This window comes from Anabas testudineus, chromosome 15, assembly GCF_900324465.2.
Source record: "Anabas testudineus chromosome 15, fAnaTes1.2, whole genome shotgun sequence".
Lineage (NCBI taxonomy): Eukaryota > Metazoa > Chordata > Actinopteri > Anabantiformes > Anabantidae > Anabas > Anabas testudineus.
In genome coordinates this window covers 5065582-5080814 of record NC_046624.1, presented here as the reverse complement: position 1 = coordinate 5080814, position 15233 = coordinate 5065582, and the positions used below count along the sequence as shown (strand labels likewise).

The 15233-nt window shown below is 39.6% G+C and overlaps 2 protein-coding genes across 2 annotated transcripts; one reads left to right on the top strand and one right to left on the bottom strand.

Annotated features, from left to right (window-relative positions):
- The first annotated feature begins 158 nt into the window (after window positions 1–158).
- pcbd1 (pterin-4 alpha-carbinolamine dehydratase/dimerization cofactor of hepatocyte nuclear factor 1 alpha) lies at window positions 159–5897 on the top strand. The gene is made up of 4 exons (XM_026354807.1): window positions 159–309; window positions 1012–1143; window positions 1705–1785; window positions 2761–5897. The coding sequence occupies exons 1-4, from the start codon at window positions 307–309 to the stop codon at window positions 2851–2853; spliced, it is 309 nt and encodes a 102-aa protein (XP_026210592.1). The 5' UTR covers window positions 159–306; the 3' UTR covers window positions 2854–5897.
- sgpl1 (sphingosine-1-phosphate lyase 1) lies at window positions 5893–13770 on the bottom strand. The gene is made up of 14 exons (XM_026354805.1): window positions 13623–13770; window positions 10169–10334; window positions 9527–9594; window positions 9020–9167; window positions 8715–8794; window positions 8363–8491; window positions 8169–8257; window positions 7965–8073; window positions 7776–7874; window positions 7532–7678; window positions 7086–7324; window positions 6820–6966; window positions 6615–6735; window positions 5893–6339 (listed from the first exon to the last, which is right to left on the bottom strand). The coding sequence occupies exons 1-14, from the start codon at window positions 13632–13634 to the stop codon at window positions 6199–6201; spliced, it is 1695 nt and encodes a 564-aa protein (XP_026210590.1). The 5' UTR covers window positions 13635–13770; the 3' UTR covers window positions 5893–6198.
- Window positions 13771–15233: the final 1463 nt, after the last annotated feature.

The following is a 15233-nucleotide window of genomic DNA, read 5'->3' as shown; positions in this document are numbered from 1 at the left end:
CTTTTAAACACAAAGTAAACACTGCTGCACTGGCCTTCATGTTGAATCCTGCTACAATAGCTGTCCCCAAGCATGCCGTGTGCAACAGGTGACAGTTTATGATTAAACCCATGCTGACAAGTGGCTGAGTAATCTATCAGCACAGAGGATTTCTGCACAGGCTTCCTCAGGGGCAGCTCAGCAGGACCCACAGCTCATGTGTCAGATGCAGATTCACTCCAGTTGCTCTCACTCGCTGCCACAGGAGATTTGCCTCTGCTCAAGCTGGAGCTGAACCTCCTCTGTGTATGAAAACATTCTGCAAACATGGTGAGTACACAACCGGCAGACCGGCCACACACTCACAGGTTTGCTTGCTGCCTCACACACCTGTTGACATTTATGCTCTCACACTGATAGTGTTTTGTTGCAGACTGATTTAAAAAAGATGTTCAAGTGAAATTCCACATGTGCTTGTATGAATTAATGTTTTAGACATGCACATTTCTTCTTGTGATTTTTGTATAAGCCCACATCGTTGACTAGATTTGGGTTTAAGCCGGTGGGCATTGTCTGTGCGCTCCACAGATAGAGCTGATTAGAGCGTTGCTATGACACCCGTTGATGTCATTGCTCTGTTCCAGGCTGTGGAAGTGACATCTGTTTGTTCTTTGGTTTGCAAGGACGGCCACTCATCTGGGTACAAAATCAATTTCAGGGGGTGCTGTGAAATGTTGACAGCGCAGTTTAGATTTTTGGATCACAAAAAGTTGAATGAAAGAAGCAAAACTAGTTTAAAATCCATGTGACTCTGCATCATGTGTCAAGATTAGGAAAATAATGACCAAAAGGCAGCCCCCCCCCCCCCCCCGTCCCACCACCACATACCTTTGAACCAGCAAGTTTTTGTAAACCAGGAATGTGGCCTCTCACTGTTTCCAGATGGGATCCTGTGCAACCAATCAGAGTTTGTGTTTGTGAAACTGCCCCTCTAAAATCTGTTGCACTATTACCTCTGTTCTGTCCTACCAGGCTGGTAAGATCCAGAGTCTGACCGAGGAGGAGAGGGCCCACCTACTCCCACTACTGTGCAACGCTCAGTGGGTGGAGGTTGTGGGAAGAGATGCCATTTACAAAGAGTTCATTTTTAAAGACTTCAATCAGGTTTGCTATGCACCCATGACCTCATAGTGCTTGGTGGCGTTGTTCTGAAGTCTATTATGTTCAGAGGTGTTTCTAATGTTTTGGATCCCTACATTCATTTTAAAGAAGCGGCCAAAACATTAGAAAGACCTCTAAACACACTGCGCTCCAGTTCAACTCCACCCGTGACCTCAATATACATCTAGTAGAATTATCACCTTATTCTGACAGTTTCAACAAAAACCGAGAAGTTATAACTTCATAAAAGTAGAATTACCATTCTATCTTACCTAGAAACAGGTAAGATAAGATGGGATAAGCTAAACTTTATTAATCCTCTAAGGGAAATTCAAGTAATGTTGTAGATTGATCAATAACGTGGTATATAATCATTTGCTGTTTAACTTACTACTTACCTCATGGTAGCGCTGCTGTGCATTAGATCATACAGGTGTATGTAATGAAGTGACCAGTAAGAGAATGAGACTGTACAGTTTACTTACAGACACATAATCAAATACTGCACATTTTGTTTTGTGTCATAATGACAAAATTTTAGGACATATTGTTCTTTTCTTTCAGGCTTTTGGTTTCATGTCCAGAGTGGCTCTGCAAGCAGAAAAGATGGACCACCACCCAGAATGGTTCAATGTTTATAATAAGGTATAAAAGACTAATTATGACTTATATACAGGAGATTATATTAAGGTTGTTGCACTTGATGATCAGTTAATACGTCACTGGACTGGTCCACTTTGGCTTTTCTTGCTCAAGAAAAGTCCAATATATAAGAACTAAAAAATGAATTGTGTTTTTTATTTTTATTTTATTTCAATGCTGATAAATGTGTAATGTTCATTTATCCATGAAATTATCTTTAAATAATAAATAACTCCCTTTAAGCTGGTGATGGACAGAGTGGGACAGTTAGCAGCTGAACAGACATCTTTAATTTTTCCTTACTGTAGTTAAAGACCAAAACAAAGCTAAAAGAACAAGAACTGTTGAACTTACATTCATCACGGGGGCCAGAAACCCGTTACACCACATTTGCATTAGCTGTTTGCTAACAGTTGCCTCGCCATAAAGGCCAAATCATCTTAGCCCTGTTCAGCTCATTTAACTGCTGCAGGTGACCAGAAAATAAATGTTAAGTTTTAGTTTTTTTTAATTATTGTTATTTTAATATTTAACCATTTTAGTGTGAGAGACGGGACATTTAGATTAAAATGCACATAGCATTGTGCAAAGTTAAACGCTTTAAGCTAAATTCTTAAAAGTTTACCTTATTTATTTAGATATTTTAACGTCTTTTCAAATAATTAAGTACAATTACTAAGTTATTATTAATTAAGTACTTTTAAGTTGTTTATATTTGCTTGGGCTTAGTAGTTCAACTTGAGTAAAATTTGAAGTTTTGTTTGTAGTGGATTACTTTTTTAAGTAAGTTAAGTACTTACAGTTTTACTTCAGTACTACGTTTGTGTACATCCACCAACTCTGCTTATACTTCTCAGCTGACATCAAATGACTCTTGAACTGCTTTCCATGTTTTAAAGTCAGCTGACAACAAAAACAGCTTGTACTGCTCACGTGATCCCTTCTCTGCTCATTTCTGGGCATGTGATGTTCCCTCAGGTCCAGATCACTCTCAGCACACATGACTGCGGTGGCCTGTCCCAGCGTGACATCACTTTGGCCACTTTCATTGACCAAGCATCTCTGATGTGAGAGCAGCATTAAGATTTCAACAGTGAAAAGCGAAAGGCTGAAAGTCAACAGCTCATCATATTTGTTCATTCCACTGAAAAAAAAAAGAAAATGTGATACGTATACACAACCCAAGAAATGTAAAGCAGTTACGGTGACTTGTAGATAATGCTGCCGTGTTTAAGGGGTCCAAAGAGTTTTGTAAAACATATTGTTGGTTTTGCACTGGGTGACTAGATGGGATTATAGCCAATTATAAGGCAAAATCATGTTTACACATTAAAAAATAATTTCTCTGCAACCATCCATGTTGTTATTAAAGACAATATTCACTATGGTGCATAAACTTCATAAACTGTGACAAGTTATGGGCCAAATGGTTTTGTAATTTATTGTTAGTAAAATGTTCTTTTCTTTGTCCAGCTGTTTTTGTCATAACTGGGAAGAAAACAAAAACAAACAAACAAAACAAAAAAAACATCAAATGACCCCATAAGACTGAATGAATTTTATTGAAAACACAACATTGTAGACTAGCTAAGATTGTAAAACTGCTCTGTGTTAAGTGTTTGCTATGGAAAACCAACAGGTGCGTCGTAACTCCAAATAACTCAGAGCTGAAAAACCTCTTAGAACCTTGAACCTTACATATGATGACGTAGCGTACACAGGTGGACAAACTGGTAGTATACAAGTAAACACTTGTCACATACAGTTATATATGTTACAGGTTGTGGAACTAACCTGCAGTACACTGCAGTATACTATAAAGCGGTACTTGATCCACACTGTGGACGTGTGTAGGTTTGAATAAGCACTGAACTCTAATTATGCTACTGTTGTGAAGTCAAATCCCTGAGGATGTTAGAAACTAAGACATCATGAATTCAAACCTCGGGAGGCACAGAGGTGAACGCTCATTATTGCTGCATGTGACCAAACTACAACAGCACAAAACAGACTTTTAGAAAATCAGTTACAGTGCGTAGTCACGTACTGTTTAAAAAGAAATTTGCATTAAACAATGTGTGAAAGGTGTTTCTTGATCATTCAATTGTCAAAACTTAGGATATTTCTCCAAAGCAAACATAATGAGTGAATCTAGGACAAGTGTTTTCTTTCGAACAGGCATGGGTTTCTACTTTTCTACCAGTGTTTTAAGGGCAACTAGAGACACGAGTGCATGAGGTTCAGTCGTTAATGCGGGCGTTAGATCCTGTCTGCGATGATTTTTTTAGGCACCGACTAAAATACAGAAATGTCCCAGTATGTGAAACCTAAATACATTCATATCTAATGTCTTTAAAACTGCTCAATTTCTAATAAAGAAAGAAAAGAAAAAGCAGCTGCAGTAGACAAATTCACTTCTTATTTAACACCCAGTGGTCTTCAAATGCCCTTTGTCTCTAAACATTATTAAAAGAAGAAGAGCAGTTCCCTTGGTTTCACTTCATTCATTACATTCATCAACAGAAAAGTTACATATTGCACAAACATGGAAATTATTTCATGGAAGTCCACAATTTTAACAAGCAATATTAAGAAATTACATGAAAGAAAGAGAACACATCATTTTGGTGTTACAGTCTGCAGTTATCAATCAGTTGGAATAGATTTTAAAATCATATTCTATCCACAGTCAGAGCTCAGCAGAGTGCATTTCTCCCAAGATAAACCATCATACTGTGGATCAACAACCTTTCGGTTGCTATATCTCTCAAAACTCATTATTACAGTTTGTCAAATGCCCTAACATTGTGAAGTTTGAAATGAAAAACTAACAAAAAACAAAAACAAAAACAAAAACCCTGTTAGACTGTGTTTCAGTGGATGAATGAATGACATCTGCACTGATGGAAACTGAGGTAGATTGAATTAGGAGAGGAATTATTAAAACAACTTGTTTCACAAGTGACTCCATAAGGACTACAGAGGAAATACTGAGCTCCTGCTACTTGATAACATACAGCAGACCAGGACCTAAACAGCTGTCAGTGTAGTCTGTAGTAGATGTTAATGGCTTTACTTTACAAGTCAACTACTGTGTTTCTCCAATTCTGAAAAACAATCAATAAAATAATCGAAGTGGCTGATGGGCTTTGGACTCTACTAACCAGTTTCAATATATTTTTTCCCTTATTTAAACCTACAGACAATCTTATTGAATATTAATGACACGAAAAGCTCCCAATATCCATCAACCTGGCTCTGTCTACAAATCCTATCACTGTAGGTGGGCCATGAATGCAGAATATAAAAACAAAATGAACGTCACCACAAGTGCTATCAAGCACAGGCATAGATGTTCATGATGCTTACAGACTACCGTTACATCAGAACTGTAGCTTCAAGTGATTTGCAGATCAGCCTGATGTTCTTATCAGGGCATTGCAGTGCTTTTACAATAATAATAATGTTGTTTTCCAGAGAACTGTGACATGATAACAGTTATAATATGAAAAAGGAACAGAAACAGTGCAGGTGGCAACTTAAAACGTGCACATTTAAAGACTGGTTTGCTGAAATTCCACAAAAGTTTGAGGACACCTTGTTTACATCCAAGTTGATGCTGATAATGTCAGAAGTCTTGCTCCTACCTTTAACAGTGTGCTGCTTGACATGTTAGACTTTAATTAACAGTTTTTGGTTTTAGTCTAAAATAATAACATATTTTTTGCATTAGTCCTTAATGTGTGTTCTATGTTGCACTAGAGGAACAACACAGCAATTCCCTGTATCTTATGCATATTATGTGTGGAAATGATAACCGTACGTTTCAGAGCACCGATGTGTACATCAGGTTTCATGCTAGACAGCATTTCAAGCTTTCAGTGGTCTATTTTTTTTTTTGTTTTGTTGAATTATCACAGGTTAGTGAAGCAGTGCTCGCAAGTTGAAATGTTCTGGCATTTATAAAAAAAAACAAAAAAACAAAGCTGAATGGTTTTGTTGTGAAATCAGTAGAAATTATGACAGACTCATTTAACAAAAGTTAACATGGAAATGGACCTTTACAACAAAATATCACACACACACACACACACACACACACACACACACACACACACACACACACACACACACACACACACACACACACACTACATTAATAAAATCACATGAAAATATTAAAACTCGTTTGAAAGCAGTCATTTTTCTCTGTGCCACTTACGCACAGTGTTACAAGCGATTTCTCTCTGGGCTGATTAAAGGTACAATGGCTTGTGCTTCAAAGATCGTAGCAGATGTTTTTGTTGGTGTGTAGATAAGGCAACCATTCGAGTGATGAACTTGGGGCTCTGGAAGGAGGAGGCAAGCATGTTTCCCTGCGTGCAGTGGGATCAGGCTTGGAAGGCCGAATCCTGTTTAGTGGGATTTACCATTGCCATTCATGTGGTTGATGTTGGTCTTCACCTCAGTGCTGTAGAGACAGTCCAGGAAACCCCGAGAGACCTCAGTCACCATGGATCTGTCTGGGATAGATTGGGCCATGCCGTAGATGGCTCCCTGAAAAGAAGGTTCGTGAGAATGACAGTGAGTTCAGCTTTAATTAATCAGGAGTTTATTGAAAACACAGATTATGATCTACTTTTCTCAGTGCAACAACTTCCACATGTTAGTGCAAAACTCACAGATCACTGCAAAAGTGACTTACTAATTCGGAAAGCTGATATCAAAACCTGTTATCTATCATAATTAATGCTTCAGATAGGCAGCACATGTCATGCTATCATCCACTAGTACAGCTGAACTGTTTGAATGTGTAAATGGAGCTGGCTTACCATTCCTGTGGTTTTCTCTTTGGGGTTCTTCATGATGATGCCGACCTGCTCTTTGACATCGCGAATAAACTGATCAGCTACACCTGGCTGGGTGTGTAGAACTGTGCAACAAAGGTGGATGCTGTAAAAGAGACGATTATACAAGTGATTTACTTGTGAATGGTACATTAATAAACCTGCTAGATCAATATTGTTTTGTGTGTACCTGGATGGGTATTGCAGCGTGTTCAGATTCCAGCCCTTTGATGTCAGTGCATTCGACAGACGGAAGATATCAAAAACATCGGAGCCTATGGCCACCACTGACACCTCTGGATCTCCAAACACAAACACTCCCTTTATCTTGCGGATTCTGTTAATAAGAAAAAAACAAACAAAAACAAGTTAATGTTGGAAGTGATAGGATACCTTACATAACAACGGGCTAAGAAGTACATTACAACTTCCTATTCAACAAAATGAGGGTTTTACTCTGTTTTGATTTTGCGTGCTGTGCTGATGATCTTCCTGGTGGCATCGACGTATCCGTTCTCTCCCATGTAAATCATGGTTGCCCAGCAGGCAGCGATAATTCCTCCTGGCCTAGAGCCAGCTACAGAGGGCGAAGCGTAGATTCCCCCCTGCCAGTCTGGAGCTACAAAGTACTGGTAGTGACGGTACTTCTTATCGCTGTACAGGATCACAGAGGAACCTTTGGGAGCGTAGCCATACTACAAAGGAGTGTGGGAAACATACAAATGCAATATTAAAACAGCTGCACAAGTATAGATTAGAGACAGTTAAGATTAAACACTAGTCTTTACATTTACAGTATAATGTCAACTGCCAGGATTTGCTATTAGAGATAATTAATTATAATCCTTAATGAGTTTAGAAACTGTGAAAAAAAAGCTGATCTAATGACAGTGACTCTTCACCTTGTGGGTGTCTGCAGAGATGCTGGTAACACCTTTCACCCGGAAGTCGAACGGTGCAATTGGATAACCAGCCTTGTCCATGAAAACAATGAGAAAACCTCCCAGACAGGCGTCCACATGCAGCGGGATGTTGTAGCGTACAGCCAGCTGGAAAACACCAAGGGAAAGTCTCAGAGTCTTGACTTCCCCATTTTCTTTTCAGAACCTATTCTTTAGAAGAAAATGAAAATGTTTCTCTTCTAACCTTGGCCACTTCCTCAACAGGATCTAAGATTCCATGAGGAAACTGAGGCGCTGAGCACACAAGCATGGCTGTGTTCTTGCTGATGGCTCTCTTCATAGCCTTGAAGACAGAAAAAACAACATAGAAATGACTAATGTCTAAAAATAGAAGTCATTTAGGACTTCCTGTCTTTGTAGACCATGTGCTTACCTTCACATCTACTTTCATCGTTTTTTTGTCAAGAGGAATGTGAACAAGTTTCATTCCAAAGTAATGTGCTGCTTTGTCAAAAGCAGCATGGACGCTCACTGGTGCAATACTGTGAAAGACCAAAATTAAATCAAAAGTTAAATTTCTCTGGCAAGGACAGTAAAGAACAAGTCTTAACAGAAGTTCTTATAAAGATCGTCTTACATTTCAGGGTATTTAACACCTCGTTCATACGCCAAGTCTCTGTATGCCTTACAGGCCATCAGTATGCTCTCAGTTCCTCCTGAAGTAACCTTGAAAAGAAAAAGTAAAGGAATTAATGGAGTTAGGCCCATTATTTCTCCGTCTGGCCGCACTGGCTTATACATATTGTGGGAATATACTGTATAGTGACTCACTGTGCCACAGGAGTTAGGTCCACCATGGAAAAGTGTACAAGCCATTCGTACAACCTCTGCCTCCATTTTTCTTACACCAGGAAATATGTCTGGGTGAAGGGGGTTGCTCCATGCGAAATCTCCATACACCTATGAGCAGAACAAAGAGTGACAAAAGAAGCAGAGATTAGCATGAAGGCAAACTATTAACTGTCACACTAACTAGGCCAGCAGGAACATTTTCAAGAATGAGCAGGAGTTGTTTCTTCAGAATCACAAATATGCAACATAGACATAATTGTAACTAAATGACAAAATGTAAGTTTACTGAGTATCTGTGCTTCAGTTCAGAGATGTTTACAAAGATGCATACCTTCACCAGGAGTTTGGTCAGTGTTTCATCACCCCAGTACACGGCACCGGAAACACAGCCTTTCTCCCACTCCACCTCATCTGCAGCAACACATTATCTTTTTTAGAAATCACTGGTTTTCCCAAAAATAACTTTTCAAAATGAAAGAGGGTCACATAAGATTTCTTATCAGAAATGAAACCTAACATTGGCATGCAGAATCTCCTTACTTCAAAGTAGTAGAGCAACAGGATAGAGAAACTCTTTATGAAGTCAGTGAAGTGAATCAAGCAGGGATGAAACCTCAGGCATGAATGAAGACTTACTCAGAGTCTTGTACTCTTTGATTTTTTCCAGCACTTGGCTGTGAGAGAGACCTTTAGAGGGCAGCTTTCTGGTGTAGCTCATTCCATCCTTCAGAGTACACAGACTAACAGACATGTCATCCAAAGCCTTGTTCAGCTGACTCTGAATCTGCCATAAAGAGAGGACAGAGTTACTTTATACGGTCTCTGGGTGCAGTAACACATACTAATGTAAAGCATGTTGTTCCCTAAAACAAATAAAGTGACTATGTTTCAACCGCTTTCCAGTGTGCTATCAACTTTTTATAAAACCTTTGAGCGAGTGCTCTGCTAGTGACACAATGACCAGAAGTAACCGAATGTTATCATCAGTGCATGATAGTAAGCATGTCAAAGGTCTGAACACCCCCCACCCCCAACTCCCCTGCAAGCTGTACTCAGTCATCCAAGAGTGACTCATAAGAGGCTCAGACGAGTCAGTGCACATCTGCTGGAAAAAGAAGGAACAGATTTACCACTGATACTTACTGCCATGCCAACAAAGGGTATTTTTCTGATGAGTCGAAAGAACTGCTTCTTGATTCGGGATGCGAGACCTATTAGCCAAAAAGACAAGGCAGCAGCTGTGGTGAAATTCTGGTGCACATTTAACCGCAAATACCAAACAGCTGAGCACGAGCTATAATCACACGTCAAGACATGACGTGCTCTATGGAAAACCATATTCTCCAAGCATTTTATTCTGATCCTGAAAGCACTGACATGCAGCTGCTTTCATCTGAGAAAGCCTCAGCCTGACCAGCTTTTACGGTCTTAGAGCTGAAGCACGACGGGCGGAGCCAACCTTGTCCCTGGGGAATTCAACCACTGATCATCTGATAGCAGATCTAGGAAATCTTGTTGATTTTGTCAAGCATACTAGAGGAACAGTAACGTACTACAAGATACTAACTGCAGTAGGAACATATACAAACATTTTAAGCATTACCAGGCCCATATGTAAAGATTGAGCAAAGGTCAAGCCTGATGGTAACAGTTACAGCAGCAGCGAATGTGACTGCACATTCACAGCTTTACAGTTTCTGGAGAGCTTATTTCAAGCATTATAATCTCTCACTTAGTCTACAGCAAGCCTGCCTTGTACCCATGAATCACAAGTGAAAAGATTACTTTCTTGCTGGAACAGGAAGCCTTTGAGCCAGACTGTTCCCAGGGTGGTGATGACTGTTGCGCTGATAATCTGCCACGGTTCCAGGTGAGCACAGTGTGAGTTGACCTGCCGTCGGGCCTCCTCCAGGTACAGCAGGACCATCTCCTTATAAACCTCCAAGGCACTCTAAACACAGTGACACACAACCACAGTATAGTATGTTAAGGCTTTTAATTCAGAGATTCAAGGAGCCAAACAACTTTTTGGTGCAGTCATGTATACCAAGTATGTGTATACATAATTTATTACACTAGTTAAAAAATATGATATAAATAAAATACAAAGAAGCACATAAACCTCAATATGGGGAAGTAACCACTTCATCTTCTGTGTTGACAGAAGTTAGTCATCATTTGACGGCAACATGACTATTATTTTAGAGTGAAATTGAGTGAGATTCTTTTAAAATCATTTTTAAAACAGGATGCAGCATTTGTGTACCCGCACTTTACACGTTCCTGTGCATCTCTATAGACATAAAATTTAGTATTTTATAAAATACAGAAATTCAACCCCTAAATCTTGATATGCAAAAGAACTGTAGTCAGTCTAACTGCATGGCACCTCTGTAAATGAAGTACTGTAATGACACAATATAAACAATTAAATATTAATTATTGAAAGGTAAACATTAATGCTGGTTAGAAGTCGTAGTCTCTTTAGTAGTTAGTTGATTTATTTATATCTGGCATTGCATCACAGGTCACAAATGAATGTACTTACATCAAAAGACATTGTCAGACAGAGATCACTAACACTGTCAGCAGTTTTGTTGAACAGTTGTCTCTTCGTTTTCCAGGTGAGAGTGCGAGAACACGCTCAGATACCTGGGCAACTATCACCAGACTCCACCCAGCAGCCAAACCGACAGCAACACATTCGGCAGTCAATCATGATCATACAAGACAAGCAAGACAGATCCAATGCTGACATTGTTCGCTTAGTTTAAGGCTGATCACTGATAAATGTTAAAAAATGTTTTTTTGTGGGAAATTAAAAGAAAGCAATTGTTTTTTTCCTCAGCATAAGAAGGCGTAAGAGAGCGTCACTATAAGTGTGAATGCACTTGAGAATGCTATTTCACAAGGGCAGCAGATTATCTTCCTATTATCTCTCTCTTACGGCGTTTTTATGACAGTATATCAGGCAGGGTGATAGCGATGTTCCTTGTTTCCCCCACTGCAGTCACAATCTGATGGAGAAAAGCTGAAGTAATCGCAATCTTTGCTGCCTCAAATAAACAATCTATCATAGAGTAACATGGCGAGTCCACCTTGTGCAATGCAGACAGGGTTTATTATGTTTCTCAAGCTTTGTCTCCCCCTGAAACAATGTTTTTTCATCCTAGTCACTCAAGGCGTCATTTACAGTGTTTCAGAATAGAAAAATGTTTTTGTCCTTGAGAAAAGCCTCTGCAGAGAGATATTAGTGAAGCGCAAGGGATCACACTCCTGCCCACAAGATGGCTCCACAACACAGTATGCTCAGTGAGGTTAAAAAAAAAACAGAAGGATCAAGGGAGTGACAGGTGACTTAAAGGAATCACTGGAGCTGGTTAACATGTGTCACATACACAGATAATTGCTGCAATGAGCATGGTGTCCATGGAAGACCACAGAGGAAGCTTGTGTTGTTAGTACAATCATCATGGTGTAAATCGTGCACGACAAACAAACAAGTTTGTTTGATGAAAATCATCAGTCTCAGACAGTGTCATGATTTGACACTGCTCTGCTGCATCTGCACAGTTTGCAATCATCAAGTGAGTGAGTTTAATTCCCATAATGACCTCAAATAGAAACAACCCTCCTTCATGAGTGGTCCAGACAAAGTCGAAGAATGATCTCAGCAGACCAAATCACACTAGACATCTTGTATGTCAGCTAGAACAGTCTAAAACGCCTCGTGAACATTGTGCAGGTCAGATCAGCAGCTACTGAATACACTTGTCTGGTTATCACTGACAAATGAAGTTCAACCAGTTATGTGTTTGTGCGTTGCTAGTTCAAGCACACTATGTTTGTCTATACTTAGATGAAGATCAGCTCACCAAAGGCTTCACACATTTTCTGCCACTGTTCAGGCCTGCTTGGATACCATGTTCTCATACAGGTTTGGTCAGATCAGCTTCAAATGAGCAACGGAAAACAAGCCATAAAGATGTGTTGACTGAGAGGCTTGACGTGAGTTTTCATGACAAGGGCAGTATTTGCATTTAAAGGTAAAGTACAGGAGCAAAGCCTGCACATGATCACTGTGCATCTGTCATAAAACAAGCGATTAAACGGTGTTATCCACTTCAGAGCAAAAGGTCTGTTCCTTTAGATCTAGATCTCTTTCTCATATCCAGCAAGTGTTATGTCTCAATTCCACCTTCAGTCCCACCCACAGCTTTTCCTAACCATTCAATTCTATCTTTGCCTCAGGAAAACTTAAACTGCTTTCACACAAAGACGCTTGTACCAGCTTTGTCCAACTCATTGTTAAGTGGATGACACCCGTTCCTCTGCGCCCCCTCATTCAACATTCGATTATTCTGTGAGGAGAGCTTTTGTTGTCTCAGTGGGGAGGTCACGTCCTCGTGTGGTAATGTACTGGGTGTGAGGCGGCTCCTCCTGGTTACATCAGAGAAAACCAGTCAGCAGAACACTGCCACTGCTCATTCAGGGGGAAATTATTACAGCTGGAAAGTTTAAGCAGCTATTGAGCTATCATGACATTTAGATTAAAACCAAAATAAAACTTTGTGAGTTGGTTCTTCTTCCTCTTCTTTAAACTGAGATCAGACAGCTTGAGGGTTAATTTTGCACTGACAAATCTGTGTCAGATGAGCTGCCCTCTAGTGCTGAAGCTCTGGTCTGTCTGTCTGCTGCTGTCGCACTATCAACACAACTCCATTGTGCTCCTTTAAGGAAAACCCCACAAATCTCAACAGCTCACTGGTGGCAGTACTGGGAGTACTGCTTTGTTGAAACTTCCTGTAGCTTTATGGGATGTCTAATTTTAAACAGCTGGAGCTCCGATTAACAATACAAGGAGCTTTAAACCTTGTAAAGAGGAAGCACTCTCCTCTACCAGACACCTCATCAACAAGGAAATTACATGGAGATATGAGGGGCACTGTTACTTTATTTTATTGTATATTCATAGTTCAGTGACGTCTAAAAACATGTTTAAAAAGTTTCAGTGTAGGTAGTTAAGATGTTTCCCAGCAAAACAGTCAAAATTGTAACATAGCGCTTCACTGTCAAAGCTGCAGCATCTCGAGAGGAAAACAAGTCGAGTCATTAGCTCGCTTCACTGCCGATTATCAACACTTCGCCTCTTCCTCAGTCGTGTAGCAGCTCTGTCATCGTCCCTTGTATCACTCGCCATGTAATTTGAGAAAACTAAATAAAAGGAAGCGACACCTACCCAGTAATCCATGTTGTCGAGGCTAACTCTCGCCAAAAGTCCTCGTTTATTGTCTGCTCCTCAGCAAAGTCACCTCCAGCAGCCTGCTTGTTGCCTTCGGCTCCTCGCGTTCATGCTACTATCAAACACAGCTAGCCCTGATTCAGGAAGTAAGGCGTCCCGACTCAGCAGGCAGACGTCTGCGCATGAGTAGATCTCACAACGCTCTGGCTACGTGCAAGCGCGTAAAGCACGGCTGTCCGCGAGGGCCGCATGTTTTGTAGATCTTGCATCATTGGAACAGGAGCGTCGCACGTTTCGACATCCATAACTGGATGAGTAAGCGAAGTCATGCTGCGTTCAAACACTCCTCGTACATTTCATATTCCGCTCCTATCAGTGTCTTAGAAATGAATCTCATAACAAATAAGATCACGATAGTCTACCAGGGCACCAAGTCCCCCACCCTCACCCCTACTTTTTCATATTTGATTTGTTTTCTATTCTATGTATTCACTTCACGGTTTCATTATGTTTAAATAAAATTTTATTTCTCAGCTCAAATGTCTCATTTCCTGTCAAAATCAGTTTTACATGAGGTAATAAAGACAGATCTATTACCATATGAGCATGGTTTTCTCAAACTAATGCCTTAAACTGTTTATTTAGCATGGGAAAACTATTTCAACTATAGTTTAAGTAAGCTTAGTTCCTATCTGAAAACATCATAATAGCATATTTTGTAGATGAAAAAGATGAAAAGTGTGAAAACAATAATTATTCCATTATTGATTGTTACTGCGATCAATCTTGTGACACCGAGCTCTTCATTTGTGTGAAATAGATGTTTATTTCTGAGCCCAGTTCTGTGGCATAAAAAAATAAGTCATGTTTGAACAGGTAGCCTTGTAAATGTGATGTGAATTTTATTGTTCCACACTCTCAATTTAACAAAATAAATGTCCTTCTCTTTACTATTCTATGTTCGTGTTTCTTTGCAGTAATTATCACATTTGAGCATTTTTTCTGGAGTAGATTACATTTTAAACAGCATCACATTCAATAGTGTTTGACCCACTTTTCTTAATCTTGTTTTTTTACTTTTGTAATTTGAGTAAATTTTAGATTATGTACTTAAGTAAACGACTTGAAGTGGTACTTCTACTTGTAGTGGAGTATTTTTGTTTTTATACCAGCACTTCTACTTTTACTTGAGTACTGAGTTTGTGTAATTCTACCTCCATCAATGCTGCATCCGGACTGTGTTGTTAAACACAAATGAACTTCTGGGATAGTTACAAGTACCATAGGATTTAACTGTAAAGTATGTGACAAGCTGTTTATTATCACTTATTTCAGTTAATTTGCATGGATTAATTAACATGTAACAACAAAATGTGTAACTGTGTGAGATCACTGCAGGTTGATATTAGGCCTTAATGTACAGGAAGCTTTGTGGTCTTGGTAAAAGTTTAAATTGTACCATAGCACCACTGAACTCTATATACTCATAATTTAAAATGAACTACCAAAGGACTTGCAGATATTCCTGTCTGTTATCTAGATGCAGGGTGGATTTAGGCAAATTACTGGCTCAGTATTTTTAGTAGGGGCTATCACATAGAAATAAAA

Coding starts and splice junctions, on each gene's coding strand:
- pcbd1 (XM_026354807.1), top strand. Junction 1,144..1,704: donor TTTTTAAAGACTTCAATCAG/GTTTGCTATGCA, acceptor CTTTTCTTTCAG/GCTTTTGGTTTCATGTCCAG. Junction 1,786..2,760: donor GGTTCAATGTTTATAATAAG/GTATAAAAGACT, acceptor ATGTTCCCTCAG/GTCCAGATCACTCTCAGCAC.
- sgpl1 (XM_026354805.1), bottom strand. Junction 8,258..8,362: donor GACCTAACTCCTGTGGCACA/GTGAGTCACTAT, acceptor TTTCTTTTCAAG/GTTACTTCAGGAGGAACTGA. Junction 7,679..7,775: donor CTGTTGAGGAAGTGGCCAAG/GTTAGAAGAGAA, acceptor GGTGTTTTCCAG/CTGGCTGTACGCTACAACAT.